Raw genomic sequence first — 13,873 nt, forward strand, 5'->3', positions numbered from 1 at the left:
CAAGAAATTAACAGATGGTTTACTAGCAATATTGTCTTTAAAAAGTCCAAAAGGATCCAGTAAAACACAACTATGAGTGGTAAATTAATATAACTGAATGAAAAATTAACTTATTTTTCATTTATTCTTCACAAAGTGATAAACATCCCAAAGTTAAAAACATCAAAATCCTCATATTCAAATTCCTATAAAATAGTCAACTTCACCTACAGATCTGCCTTGCCTCTGTCAAGATTTTGTTTCTTTGCGTTCTATTACTCACCAACTCCATCTGGATTTACCGGTCTGGAGATGTCAGCTTGCCCCATGATTACGTTGTCTCATGTATCTCACAACAACAAATTGTCCCCGACCAAAGCGAACTTTTCTTAAACGATAAATCCACGTAAGGAGGGGACATGCACTCCTCTCTCAGTGTCACCGTCAGACATCAGGAAATGGCAGGAAGTCAGTTAATCCGCAGGAGTTTCTGTTTCCCTGTATCCCGGACAAGGCACTGGTGTTTCTCACAAATATGTCTTCACGCTGGCTCTCTTCACATAGGAATGCCTGTCATTCCAGAGTGCACACTGTGAAGAGCTCAAGTGCAGGAAGGGGAGGAGACTGCCAACCACATTCTAGCTGCTGAGCGGCACAGCCCTCAAAGTCCACACCTACTTTTTCTGACACTGAGCTGGGTTACAACTTTCCAGACTCACAGTCATGAAGAAAGGGAGGCTGCTCAAGAGTCTACCAAAGAATTTGTAAATTTAATCACACAAAAAACATCAGGGTTATGCGTAAGCAAGTTGATGGGAGCAGAAGTCCATTCAAAGGTACATTTTAGATACAAGCTTATCTCAAAATTAGACCATTCTGACATTTCACTGCTTGCTCTAAAACTGTATTTCGTACCTGTGAGTGGCATACTCAGAGCAGAATAAGATCTGTGTATTGGGAATTAATAACATTAGGAACAATATTTTAGAATTAAAAATACCTTTTCTAAAAATAAAAAGAAATATTTCTGAAAATTTTGCTTACTAAAATAGTAAACTAGAAATGAATATTTTAAGGTATTATGCAATATTTCTCTTTCTGCTAAAGTTCAATAATGATCTTGAGGAATACAAAACTATAGGGAGTAGCCCTACGTGCTGCATATAATACACAGGCAGTATCAGCTAACCACATGCAGCAATGGAAGGGCCAGCCTGCATGCTGATTTTTTTTTTATTCAGATATAACTAATTTATATACAGTCATATACATAAATATTAAGGATATAGCTTGATGAATTTAACATCTGAAGGTAAAGGGGGAACTAACAATTCTGAGCACTGTATTAAGGAGTTTTATACTGTCTATGTCCTTTAATTATCACCACAAATAAACAGGCATTGTGAAGAATATATTACTTACCCTATTATCAGATGAGAATAAGGCTACTGAGGTTAAATCCTGTGTTTGTCAAAGCCCTAATATTCCATTAACAAATGACAGCTACCCCTAAAACTGAGCTTTTAGTTTAAAACTTTGTTCTCCAAACTGAGATTTCGGAAAGATTTCTAGTATCTGGATTTTTCCTTTGCCTTTCCTTAGCACCTGCTCCTCTTTCCCCATTACCTTATCTCTATTATCTGCTTTTGATTAAAAAAGTAGCAAAGGTAAGGAATAAGAAAACGACAATGCTAAGGCATCAGTAAGAAAAAAAAAGTGTACACTTGGGCAAAACTCAGTTGTTAGTACTGGTAATAGTAAAAAAAATTATGATATTGACCATTAAAATAGGAAAGGATAAAAGGAAAAAAACAGCGAAATTTTCCATTAAAAGAATGCGCCAATCTAAGAATGTCAAATTCCTTCTAAGCTGGCCCTTACATTTATTAGCCTAAAAGCAGATCATGTGCAAGAGCACCACCCACTACTGTAAAATGGGGGAAGCAAAAGGTGGCAAATGCATTGCCCAGCACCTAGCAGGTGCTCAGCATATTGTAGTTATCATCATCATGCAGACAATACAGCATATTGTTTAAGATGAACTTTGGAGGCAGACTAAAATTTTAATTCCAGATCTATTACTAGCTGTTAACACTAGGCAAGTTATTTCACCTCCCTGAGCCTCAGTTTCCTCATTTGTAAAGTGGGCATAACAATACTTACCAGTACAAGGCATTAAATGACATGAACAGAAATAAAGTACTTTGTAATGTGCCTGACACATGGAAAGCTCTCAATAAATGCAAGCAATACCTATCACAGCTGTTATAGTAAAAAAAAAAAAAAAACAAACAAGTCAAAAAAGGAGAGGGCAGGTCAGGGGCAGCCAGACAATGGTACATGGCAGAAAACCCAGTCATTACAAGGAGGTTAGTCAGAAACGGAAGAGGATGACATTTCTGTACCATGAATCCAGAGAGCAAACTGGAAGAAGCAGGCCAAGGAGGAAGTGTGAACACAATCAGGTTGGTGCACAGAAACATTAAACAGATGGAACAGCCCAGATGTGTGTATTATCATGAATTAGTTCAAACCAGGCACATTAAACACACATACACACACACACACACACACACACACACACACACACACACACACACACACACAGAGCCCAGAAACAGTATTACAGAATCTAGTTCATGTTGACAGAATTATACAAGAGTAGAACAGATAGATTTAAGGATCCTCATATGGCTGCTGTTTACCACCTGCCAAATTTAAATGTCCAACTTGACTTGGCTCACTGCTGATCTTGGGTATTTGAAAGCAGCAATAAACTCAAAGATTAGAAAAAGGATTCTTAGTGATCATTTGGCTCAATCTCCTATTCTTTACGGAAGAAGGAAATTGAGGGTTCAAGAGGTTAAATGCTTTGCTCAGAGCCAGGACTAAAACCCAAGCCTCCTGATTCTAACTCCAGGACTCACTTTGGCTCTTGTATAAATGGCCAAGGAAATATTTATTTCCTAAAGATATATTCATTTCCCAGGGAAGTCCACACTCTACAACAATGACAAATCTCTCAGAGATTCTAATTCTGTCCCCTATGGACCAAACCAACACATGTTCCCTAATCAGCATGTTTCAGTTTCATTTTAACAATCAATATTTACTTTGTGCTGACAAAAGCAGACAAGCAGGGAGAGGGGAAAGTATTGGCCTACTAATGGCTTTAAAATTTAACAATAAGGCCTTGTGTTCATTCTAGTTTTCCATGTATTACATTTTAGAAATGCAAAGGTAACTCTCACTTCAACTTTACAAGAAGTAGACAACTCTCTCTTAAGTGTCACCTAATAAGATACTCTCTTTTTAGAGTACTTTTCTTCCACAGCTTATTGCCTCAAGGAATGGGGCAAGTAACAGATTAAAATTTGTGAATCTCTTCCTATTTTATTTAGGGAAAGAGCAAAAAAGGCCTTATAAAGTTTAATATGCAAAGGAATCTAAGTTACAGCTTAGATTTAGATAGCAATTGAAGCCCCCAAGCAGTCTCATTTTATCGAAGAACTGTTTATAAACAAACACTGCTGAACATTCAAAACCTTTAGTGACACTTACAATTCCAAAACTTTTTGTTGGCCAGCACATCAGACACTAACGTGAGAACATGCTTTATATTGTCAATAAACAGTTTACAAGATCAATCACAAAAGTATAATGCTTCCATTTAAATGTAATTTTATGCTGAGGTACCTATATAAATTGGCTTACCTAGGAGAGTAAACTCTTTGCTATTTCAATTACATCTCCCTCAGCTTAATTCAGCATACCACTTTAAGTCTGAGATGTCTCAAGGAGGTGAGCTCTAGTGCGAGGTTGGGAAGAAAGTCACTTTCCTCTTGGAAAGGCTGACCAACAGAAATTATTAACAGGTCACACGGATACATATTCAAGTAAAAGACTAATTTTCAGCTTCTTTATATATAATCGAGGGTGGGAGCAGTTTTCTATTCTTTATTCCACCGTCTAACTCTAATCTAGTCTGGCTGGCTCTGAATAGGAAATAAAATCCTACAATTAATAACCTTTGTCTCATATTCCATGTGGAAATTAGAAAGCCTTGCTAGTCACTTGTAAACTCTTCATTGTCTCATCTATTTGTACAAACCACTCCCTTGGCCTGGAATTTCTTTCCCAGATCCATCTAGGGAACTCCTACCCATCCTTTAAGAATTGGCTCAAATGTTGCTTCCACTATTAAGAGTCTTTTCTTAGTCACTCAAGCAGAATTCAGACAAAGATTTCCTGATCACTGATTATGTGCCCAGCAATGCTCTGGAACTAAAAAGAATAGTTTTTGTCCTTAACGTGATTACAGTTCAAATAAGTAGGATCAACAATAGAGCATGATAAGTACCTAGGTGCTACACAAACACATATTGATGGGGCTGGGGGCATCTAGCTTTCTCCTAAGAGATGACAGAAAATATCTTGAATTAAGTGACTTCTAAAATCTGAGAGAGTCAGTCATAGAAGGAATAACAGAGGTGAGAAAAAGGTAAGGGCAGCAAGAGATAAGACTGTAGAGGTAAAGAGCTGCTCATGACTGATGGTGCCGGATGTATCACCCTAAACTGCAATGATCTTCTGGCTTCTCTGCTGGGCAGGAACCATGATGTGCCTACACTTAAGCCCTCAGTGCCTGGCAGGACTCAGTGCACGGTGGACATGCAAAAAGTATTTCTTAACCTTGAGGACAAGGGAAGAAACAGCATTCCTCAACTTTAAGCTTTGCTCACAGAATCTGGTAGCAAAAGACAGTTAAGGCAAAAAGTGCCACAGACGAAGGCTGGAAGAAATGTCAAGACCATAGACTAGTTTATCATTCCAAACAATCTTGAGAACTACCGTGAAACTCTCAATTCTCTGTGAAAAAATGGCATGCTTATGATGGTTTTTGAGAATTTACTGCTTTGCAAGTCGTAATAACTTTCAAAGAAGACAAATGTGTCAGGTGAATGTTTACATAAACCCTCATATAATCACGACTGCTAGGCTCAAGATCCTCAGCAGAAAGCACTTCTACTCCATGTGAACGAGCCGGAAGAACAGGCTGAAAGACAGAGACTAAAGTTAAGGGGGAGCCACTGGTACCACCAGATACTCATCCCTCTTACTCCCAACGACACTGGTTTCTTTCTGTGGCTGGCTCATTGGAGGCAAAAAATGAACACACGTGCCACCTATTCTACATCAAATACTGTAACTCTTGTCCCCTGCCTACCCCCACTTCCAGAAGGAAGCATGGCTTACCAACGGAGGAAAGCTTTCGAGGCTTTGGAGTTACATATACATAACTATGTAAAATTTCAGCTTTTCCATTTGCTGATTAGGTGACTGAACAATTACTTAACTTATATGAGATAGAGATAATTACTCAGAGTTTTTGTGAGGATCAAATAAGAGAAATCTCTAAATTATAGTCTGATGACTGAAAGTGCTTAATATATTTGGCTCCTTCTCACCTCACTTAGATTCTTCATATAAATGACTCCTCCCCTCCACCGAATGCTTACATTTAAGTACCACCATTCCTTAGGAAAAAATGGGGAGGTTCTGCTATGCCTTTACATCACAGTGGCTATACATATGGCAGGCATGAAGTAATGTATATGTTTACAAACCTACAGTATGTTGGACTGTGTTTATGGGAGAAAGAAACTGAAATTATGCCAGCAGGACTGCTTTCAGATCCATGGAATAAGAGACCTCAGGCTAGGAAATTGGAGCTACAGAAATTCTTTTTGCTTTCTCTTAAAGTTTTTGTTTTGAAGACAATAAATTCTTAAGGATGCCCTAGTGGTCAGGAGATGTTTCTAGAACTGAGGAGTTAGTTATAAAAATTATAGTAACCAGGAAAGTTTCAGTTAAGAAAGATGAAACATTTCTCTCTGGTTGGGTTAAGGGATTAGGTAGTTCCTCAGAGTACAGTAGAGTCAGTGGAAAAGGTAGGCGTAGATGAAAATGAGAATTAGCTGAATGGGTACTTCCCTGGTGGCTCAGTGGTTAAGAATCCTCCTGCCAACGCAGGGCACACGGGTTCGAGCCCTGGCCCAGGAATATCCCACATGCTGCGGAGCAACTAAGCCCGTGCACCACAACTACTGAGCCTGCGCTCTAGAGCCCGCGAGCAACAACTACTGAGCCCGCACACCACAACTACTGAAGCCTGCACACCTAAAGCCTGTGCTCTGCAACAAGAGAAGCCATGGCAATGAGAAGCCCATGCACCGCAACGAAGACCCAACGCAGCCAAAAATAAATTAATTAATTAATTTTTAAAAATCCTAATTAAGAAAAAAGAACTAGCTGAATGGAGATGAGAAGAAGTGGAAAAAAAATTGAGCAAAAAGATTCACAGGTTGTGTGGATGAGGGAAAAAGGGAAATGAGAAGAGGATACAAATGACATTTATCAAACTTTAATCCACTATGTGACATCAGGCACCTGAATCAAATTATTGCCAAGCTCCCTTCAGGTTCTGAAATTCTACAGCAGAGTCAAACTAATGACAACTAATTCAGTGTTCTGTTTCAAATAATGGTTCCAAGAAATGTTTTATTACGGAAGAGAACAGTGGCCACGGTGCACTTTATATAGCTAATCCAACTCAATGTTTGCCATAGAATGCAAAATAAGTGCTTAATGAATTGGGGTATTATTATTGGGAAACCACAATCCTCATTTATTCATTCCACAAAAAATGTCCTGAGCACCTCTAAAGTATCAGTTACTGTTCTAGGTGTTGGAAACACTGACTGGATACGAAGAGGGAAAAATCTATGCCTTCTTTCTAGTATGGTAGACGGTGATAAGTGCTATAGAAAAAAAATTACTCAGGGAAAGGGAATACAATGGGCTGAGAAAGAGGGTGCTAAATTATAAACTGTGCAAGCAGAAGGGCCTCATTGGGAAGATGACATATAAACAAAGACCTGAAGTAAACAACACATTCCTCAATTAACGTACTAAAAGTAAATATTAATTACAACTACAGTATATTTTAATGACTGGTCAGTGAAGTAAGGGTTATCAAACGGGCTGCTCAGTTCTCAAATATTTAAAGATGTGCTGTCTAATACTGTGGTCACTAGTTACGAATGATTATTTATATGTATATTAATATTTAATACATTTATATTAAACACAATTTGCAATTCAGTTTCTCAGTTGTACTAGCCACATTGCACACATGGCCACCACATTGCACGATGCAGATCTAGAATATTTCCATCACTGCACAAAGTTCTATCAGACAGGCCAAACCCAAAGTATTTTTAAAGTACACTTACAAGTCTTCCAGTAACAATGCAAAACAGAGTATTTCATCAGCACGTGGTATCTATTTTCCATGGCACCAATGACTAAACACTAACTACTAGAGGCAGTATACTCCGAAGGAACACTGACAGTTAAAAAAAAAAAGTTTCCTTTCATTCAGTTACAAACTATTGAGCTATTTATACTCACAATCTTTGATACTCTTACTTTAACAGTTGAATTACTGTTTCTTTTCCTAGTAACACTCAAGTAAAGTCTTTGACTATTAATAACAACTCAAAGCTCAGGGAAGGATGGTTTTATTTCAATTTAAAGATCTACTGAGAATTACATCCATTTGTTACCAATTGAAAATTAACAACCCCCATCTTACTGGCCATCCATTTAATATTCTATCTACCCCAAATAGTATTTTTTCATGTAGTTACAGTGAAAGTGATTGAGAAATCTTAATCTTAAAGAAAAAAAATATTTAATAAAACCACATGATATTCATAAAAACTAAGTCCCAAGTGGCCTCTGTCTACTAAGGAACCTGGAGGTATCAATGATGTGTAGAAACTAACCAGTCAGAAATCAAGGAGCTGCCCGTCACAGGGTTTTGAAACACTGAATGTTCTCCAGTAAAGTGGCATTCATTACTGATGACTCAGAGATGACTACTAGTTGATGCCACGTCTCTCCTTCCTTCTCTCTTTCATAATTCTTTCTAACTCATTTGGTTCTCAGTTTCACTTTCAGACAGTGAAAAAGAAATCCAAATATTACCAACACTCAGCCACATATCCAGTGGAAATACAATAAGTCTGATGATAGCTATAACATTTGTAAAAGTTATTCAGAAATTTCTAACAAGAAATCTCCTTAAACATTCTTTTCTGGTACACGTGCAGGAGAATACAGACTTCATCTTCTACTAAATAAAAATTCTGAGTAATGAACACCTGGTTACACTGTGAGTCAGCAGTAATTCTACAAAAGAACCAAGGATGACCATATAAATGAATGGTGTTTCTATCAAACTTGTTCCAGCCAGTAATTCAAATGTACTTTATTCTTTGTTTTCCATGTAAGAAATACCCATCTCTTTTATACCATTCTCTTCCCTCAAAATTCTCAAACTTTCACAACCACAGAACCTAGGAGGTGAGGTACAGGAGAAAAGAAAGGCTATGTATATAATTTCTAAATTCAAAGAGAAATAGTGTTTTGGATTATACATACCTTTGCTTCTAAATCTTGTAAAATAAAATTAAAAAAGTAACAGTGAAACACCTTAACACTTTAGGAAAACAATGTATGAGGTTAGAGAAAATATGAACAACCTGTCCCTTTGCTCATCTGTCTGTGTTAAAGCAATGAGCCCAATCCTAGTTTAACCTTTCTGAAAAGCTAATCTTTATTAGTGCTACCGGGTCTATAAAAATGTAGTCACCAAATAAAACCATCTAAGATGCAAATCTGATTACTGTTTTTTCAGCCTAAAAATAAGTTCCTTTGTTGAAAAAGCCCCAAATGGATCCAATTAGCTATTAAACACTTTACCCATTCTCATCTTGTTCCCAGGCCTAGGCACCAAGAGCCTTCAGAATACCACCTATCCTAAAATCCAAATTGCTGACAACCAAGTTTGTTGTGTTGATTTGTAGTGAATGAAAAGAAAAAAAAGATGATTCTTCTGGGATTTATTCACTTGGGACAAAAAGTCTTCTATTTATAAATCCCAGTCTGACAGAATTTATTTGTGGATCACAGCTTTCAAATGTGACATCCTTTTATGTGTGTTTGGGACAGTAATAATTTCCTTCTTACCTGACTCCAGTTTTGTCCCTTTCTGATCTATTCTCAACAGTGGTACCACCATGACCTTTACAAAAACACAAATCTGACAGGACTCTTCATAGCTTATTAAAAATCCTTCAAGACCTGGCCCAATGTCTATCTTTCTTTCTTTCTTTTGTTTAATTTTTACTGGAGTATAGTTGATTTACAATGTTGCGTTAGTTTCAGGTATACAGCAAAGTGAATCAGTTATACATATATCCACTCTTTTTTAGATTCTTTTCCCATACAGGCCATTACAGAGTATTGAGTAGAGTTCCCAGTGTTATACAGTAGGTTCTTATTAGTTATTTTATATACAGCAGTGTGTGTATGTCAATCCCAATCTCCCAATTTATCCCTCCCCCCTTCCCTCTTGGTAACCATAAGTTTGTTTTCTACATCTGTGACTCTATTTCTGTTTTGTAAATAAGTTCATTTGTACCATTTTTTAGATTCCACATATAAGTGATATCAAATATTTGTCTTTCTCTGTGTGTCTTACTTCACTCAGTATGACAATCTCTAGGTCCATCCATGTTGCTGCACTAATGCCTATCTTTCTGTCTAACCTTTTCTCTCACCACTCTCCCATGCCTGCTGTCTTTTAAGTCCTATTCCAAACCACTTGGAATTCTTAAACGATGATATATTTGCCCAGGTCTATCTATCTATGCATCTGCTCTTCTAGCTGCCTAAAAGGTCCTCTCCCTCCATTCTTTAATCTGGCTAACTCCCACTCCTTCAAAATTCAGTTTATGTTTCACTTCCTCTAGGAATCGCTCCTTGAACATCTACCTTCTATACTTAAGACTGAATTATGCACCCCTTCGGTACTCTGAAGTCACCCTGTATATACCTCTACATATAGGGGTATAAATCACTTTCGTTAAAATTATCTACTTACTTATTTGTCTCTCCTACATTCTTTGAACAGATTGTCTTTATATCCTCAGCTAGTAACATACTTCTCAGCACATAGAAGGCATTCAATAAATATTTTTTTAAATGGAGGGAGGCAAAGGGAAACTAAGATCTTTCACTAGTTTAGCTTGTTAAGTGTCCCTTTCAGGTTGTGGAGTATTTGTTTTGGGAAACATGCCAGGCCTGTAGGTACTGAACATATTATAATAATTCACTGAACAGTTTCATGACAAACAGGAAAGAAAAAGACAGATATAATTGAGATTATCTTGCTAACTTAGCTATGGGTTACATGTTACTATAAATTCACTTCCATAGATGCTTACAGTGACATAATCTTTTAATTACTGTTGCTTTTAGACTTATAAAAAACTGATTTTAAAAAATAGCTCTACTTTTCTTCTAGTTCCTAAGAGAAACAAAAGGACTAAAGTAGCACCACGAGTTTTTAATCACTCAAAGCTGATTTCTGGTCTCTGCTTCTTCTCCCCTTCATTCCTGTTTTCTGGTTTCTGATCATTTCATTAAATGGTAAAAGTTTCCATCAAAAAAATCAAAACATAAAGAAAATAATACTAAACTCAAAATGATTTACTGTTACATATGAACATCTCTAACAAAAGATCTGATGAAAAAGAAAGCTAAAGCTTAGAAAAGGTAAATTAAGTTCAACTTCCTATGCATTCCTTCTCCCCATTCTCTACGGATAATAATAGCTAACATTAATCGACCATGTATTATAATGCCAGGGACTATTCTAAGTGTTTTGTTTTGTCTAATTCTTACAACAAGGCTATAAGAAGGATACCACTTATTATCCCCATTTAGTAGTTGAGGAAACTAAGTCACCCAGGGGTAAACCTGTCCAAGGAGTTCATAGCTAATAAACGGCAAAGCTAAGGTTCATATCTAAGTAATCTGGATGTGAATCTCCACTCCCAACTACTACAAGATAGTTTGTACTACGAAATGGACTTTGAATTCACACAATACCTCCTAGGTGTTTAGATAAGAACATTTATTTTTAACCTTATAAAAACTTTAGGAGGTAGTACTTTATTTATTTATTTATCTATCTATTTATTTATTTAGGGCTGTGTTGGGTCTTCATTTCTGTGCGAGGGTTTTCTCTAGTTGTGGCAAGCGGGGGCCACTTCATCGTGGTGCACGGGCCTCTCACTATCGTGGCCTCTCTTGTTGAGGAGCACAGGCTCCAGACGCACAGGCTCAGTAGTTGTGGCTCTCGGGCATAGTTGCTCCGCGGCATGTGGGATCTTCCCAGACCAGGGCTCGAACCTGTGTCCCCTGCATTAGCAGGCAGATTCTCAACCACTGCACCACCAGGGAAGCCCAGGAGGTAGTACTTTAACAAAAGTAAAATTCAGGTACAGAACAGTTATGTGAATTGCCCAAAATGACAATGTTAAAATTAAAAACACCAACAATTTGTTCTCTTAGCTTACCCCTGATATTTCCAGTATGACTACCAAAAAGAATGATGTTTCTTATCTCAAAATCAATTTTTAAAGGAATTACTTAGAAAATAAGTGAAAGGTCTAGAATCAAGAGAAGTTGGCTATATGGGATACAGACATTTCTACTACCCCTCAAACCAAATCTAGAACAAAAATACTTCAGTCCCAATACTGCATGAGAAACCCAAATTACTGAAGCACAGGTTTACACCTTTAACCCACATGTATGCTACTGGGAGCAATCATTATTAGCAATGTACAAGTGTGCTTCACCACCATGTACTCCTTAGGGAGTACCATACTCCCTAAGGTACTTAGGAGCCCCTAGTTTTTCCTATTTCTCCATGTTCACCAAATTTTCCTGTTAGATAACGAGACAAAAACAATTAAAACAAAAAAACTCTACTTAAAGTCATCAGTATTAAACTGTTCAAACAACACAGATATAGAAAAGGCAATATAGATGCTATAAAGCAAGTTTTGTTTTAATAATTTCCTTAAGTACAAGTCATGTTGAATAACATGGCATGAAATTCCAATAACACAACTATTTTTATCTGTATAAAAACACTTACTCATTCTGCCTAGCATTAATAGTTTTTAATCTCCTCTCTGAGTGATGAAACTATATCTTATTCTTTTTTTAAAATTAATTTTTATTCGAGTATGGCTGCTTTACAATATTCTGTTAGCCTCCACTGCACAACAAAATAAATCAGCCACACATACAGATATCCCCTCCCTTTTGGACTTCCCTCCCATTTAGGTTACCACAGTGCATTAGGTAGAGTTCCCTGTGCTATACAGTATGTTCCCATCAGTTGTCTATTTTATACATAGCATCAGTAATGTATATTTGTCAATCCCAGTCTCCCAATTCCTGCTTCCCCACCCCTTTCTCCCTTGGTATCCATACATTTGTTCTCTACGTCTATGTCTCTACTTCTGCTTTGCAAATAAGATCACCTATACCATTTTTCTAGATTCTTCACATATGCCTTATTATATGTTATTTGCTTTTCTCTTTCTGACTTACTTCACTCTGTATGACACTCTCTAGGTCCATCCACATCTCTACAAATGACCCAATTTCATTCCTTTTTATGGCTGAGTAATATTCCATTTATATATGCACCACATCTTCTTTATCCATTCCTCTATTGATGGACATTTAGCTTGCTTCCATGTCCTAGCTATTGTAAACAGCACTGCTATGAACATTGGGGTGCATGTGTATTTTTAAATTATGGTTTTCTCTAGGTATATACCCAGTAGTGGGATTGTTGGGTCATTTGGTGAAAGTATATCTTATTCTTTTTTTTGTTTGTTTTTTTTGTCCTTCATGGCAGCTAGGGCAATGTGCCTGGGAAAATTTATTAAATGAATTAATGAATCACTCAGCCAGCCAATCACCCACCTATCCGCTTTTTCACCTTTTGATTGGTTAGGGTATGTAGTGAGTATGACAATAAATTATCAAGCAAAACCAACTGGACTTCACTGTAACCAATGTTAAGCTACTGGCCCTGGATGCATTATGAGATAATAACTAGAAGTAATAAGCACACACCAAAGCGCTTCACCCCAGCAAGAATGTCTTTTCTTTGGTGCCACTTTTCTCCTTTACTATTTAAGACATAATTCTTACGGGTTCTTGCTATTCAAGCCCTTTGATTATCCAGCTCTATACTGAAGAGGGAAAAGACTGACCTGGGGTGGGGGGCGGGGTGTAAAACGGACAAAATAAAGCTGCTAGACCCATCTGCTTTACACCATTTAAATTCTTTTGGGAGATCAAAGAAGAAAAACAGAAGATACACAATCATCAAAAGAAACCTAAATCTGAAATTTTATAATGTTTGCATAGTCAAGTAAAATGTAGTATTTATTTAATATTCTCATGCAGTGAAAAAAAAGAAAGCTGTAGCTACAGACTGCAATCTGATATGATGTCACTCTGGCTACCAAGAGATACACACACTAGTTTGATGAGGAAAAAACAAAACGCAACTCTTTGGGACTTCCCTGGTGGTCCACTGGGTAAGACTCCGCACTCCCAATGCAGGGGGCCTGGGTTCGATCCCTGGTCGGGGAACTAGATCCTGCGCGCATGACGCAACTAAAGAGTTTGCATGCCACAGCTAAGAATCTGCATGCCGCAACCAAGAAGACTGCAAACCATGCCTAAGAGCCTGTATGCCACAACGAAGATCCTGCATGCCGCAACTAAGATCCGATGCAGCCAGAATAAATAAATATTAAACACATACACACACACACACACACACACACACACACACACACAAATCTTCAGTGAGGAACTGAAGGCCATCAACATCATTCCACAAGATAGTCCATTATACTACTATCCCCCTCTTTTAATGGAAGCC

At 37.5% G+C, this 13,873-nt stretch overlaps 1 protein-coding gene across 11 annotated transcripts in view; it reads right to left on the reverse strand.

Annotated features, from left to right (window-relative positions):
- PHACTR4 (phosphatase and actin regulator 4) overlaps positions 1-13,873 on the reverse strand; it is a 117,209-nt gene that overhangs the window by 46,329 nt on the left and 57,007 nt on the right. For 3 of the 11 annotated variants that reach the window (XM_019938319.3, XM_033839611.2, XM_033839648.2), the window contains exon 1: positions 263-547. The exons of the other annotated variants lie outside the window; for them this stretch is intronic. In XM_019938319.3, the coding sequence (XP_019793878.2) occupies positions 263-308 (46 nt within the window). In that variant the 5' untranslated portion in view covers positions 309-547. Of the gene's footprint in view, positions 1-262; positions 548-13,873 lie in introns of those variants that run through there. 11 annotated transcript variants of the gene reach the window in all.

The sequence above is a fragment of the Tursiops truncatus genome, chromosome 1, assembly GCF_011762595.2.
Source record: "Tursiops truncatus isolate mTurTru1 chromosome 1, mTurTru1.mat.Y, whole genome shotgun sequence".
Taxonomy (NCBI): Eukaryota; Metazoa; Chordata; class Mammalia; order Artiodactyla; family Delphinidae; genus Tursiops; species Tursiops truncatus.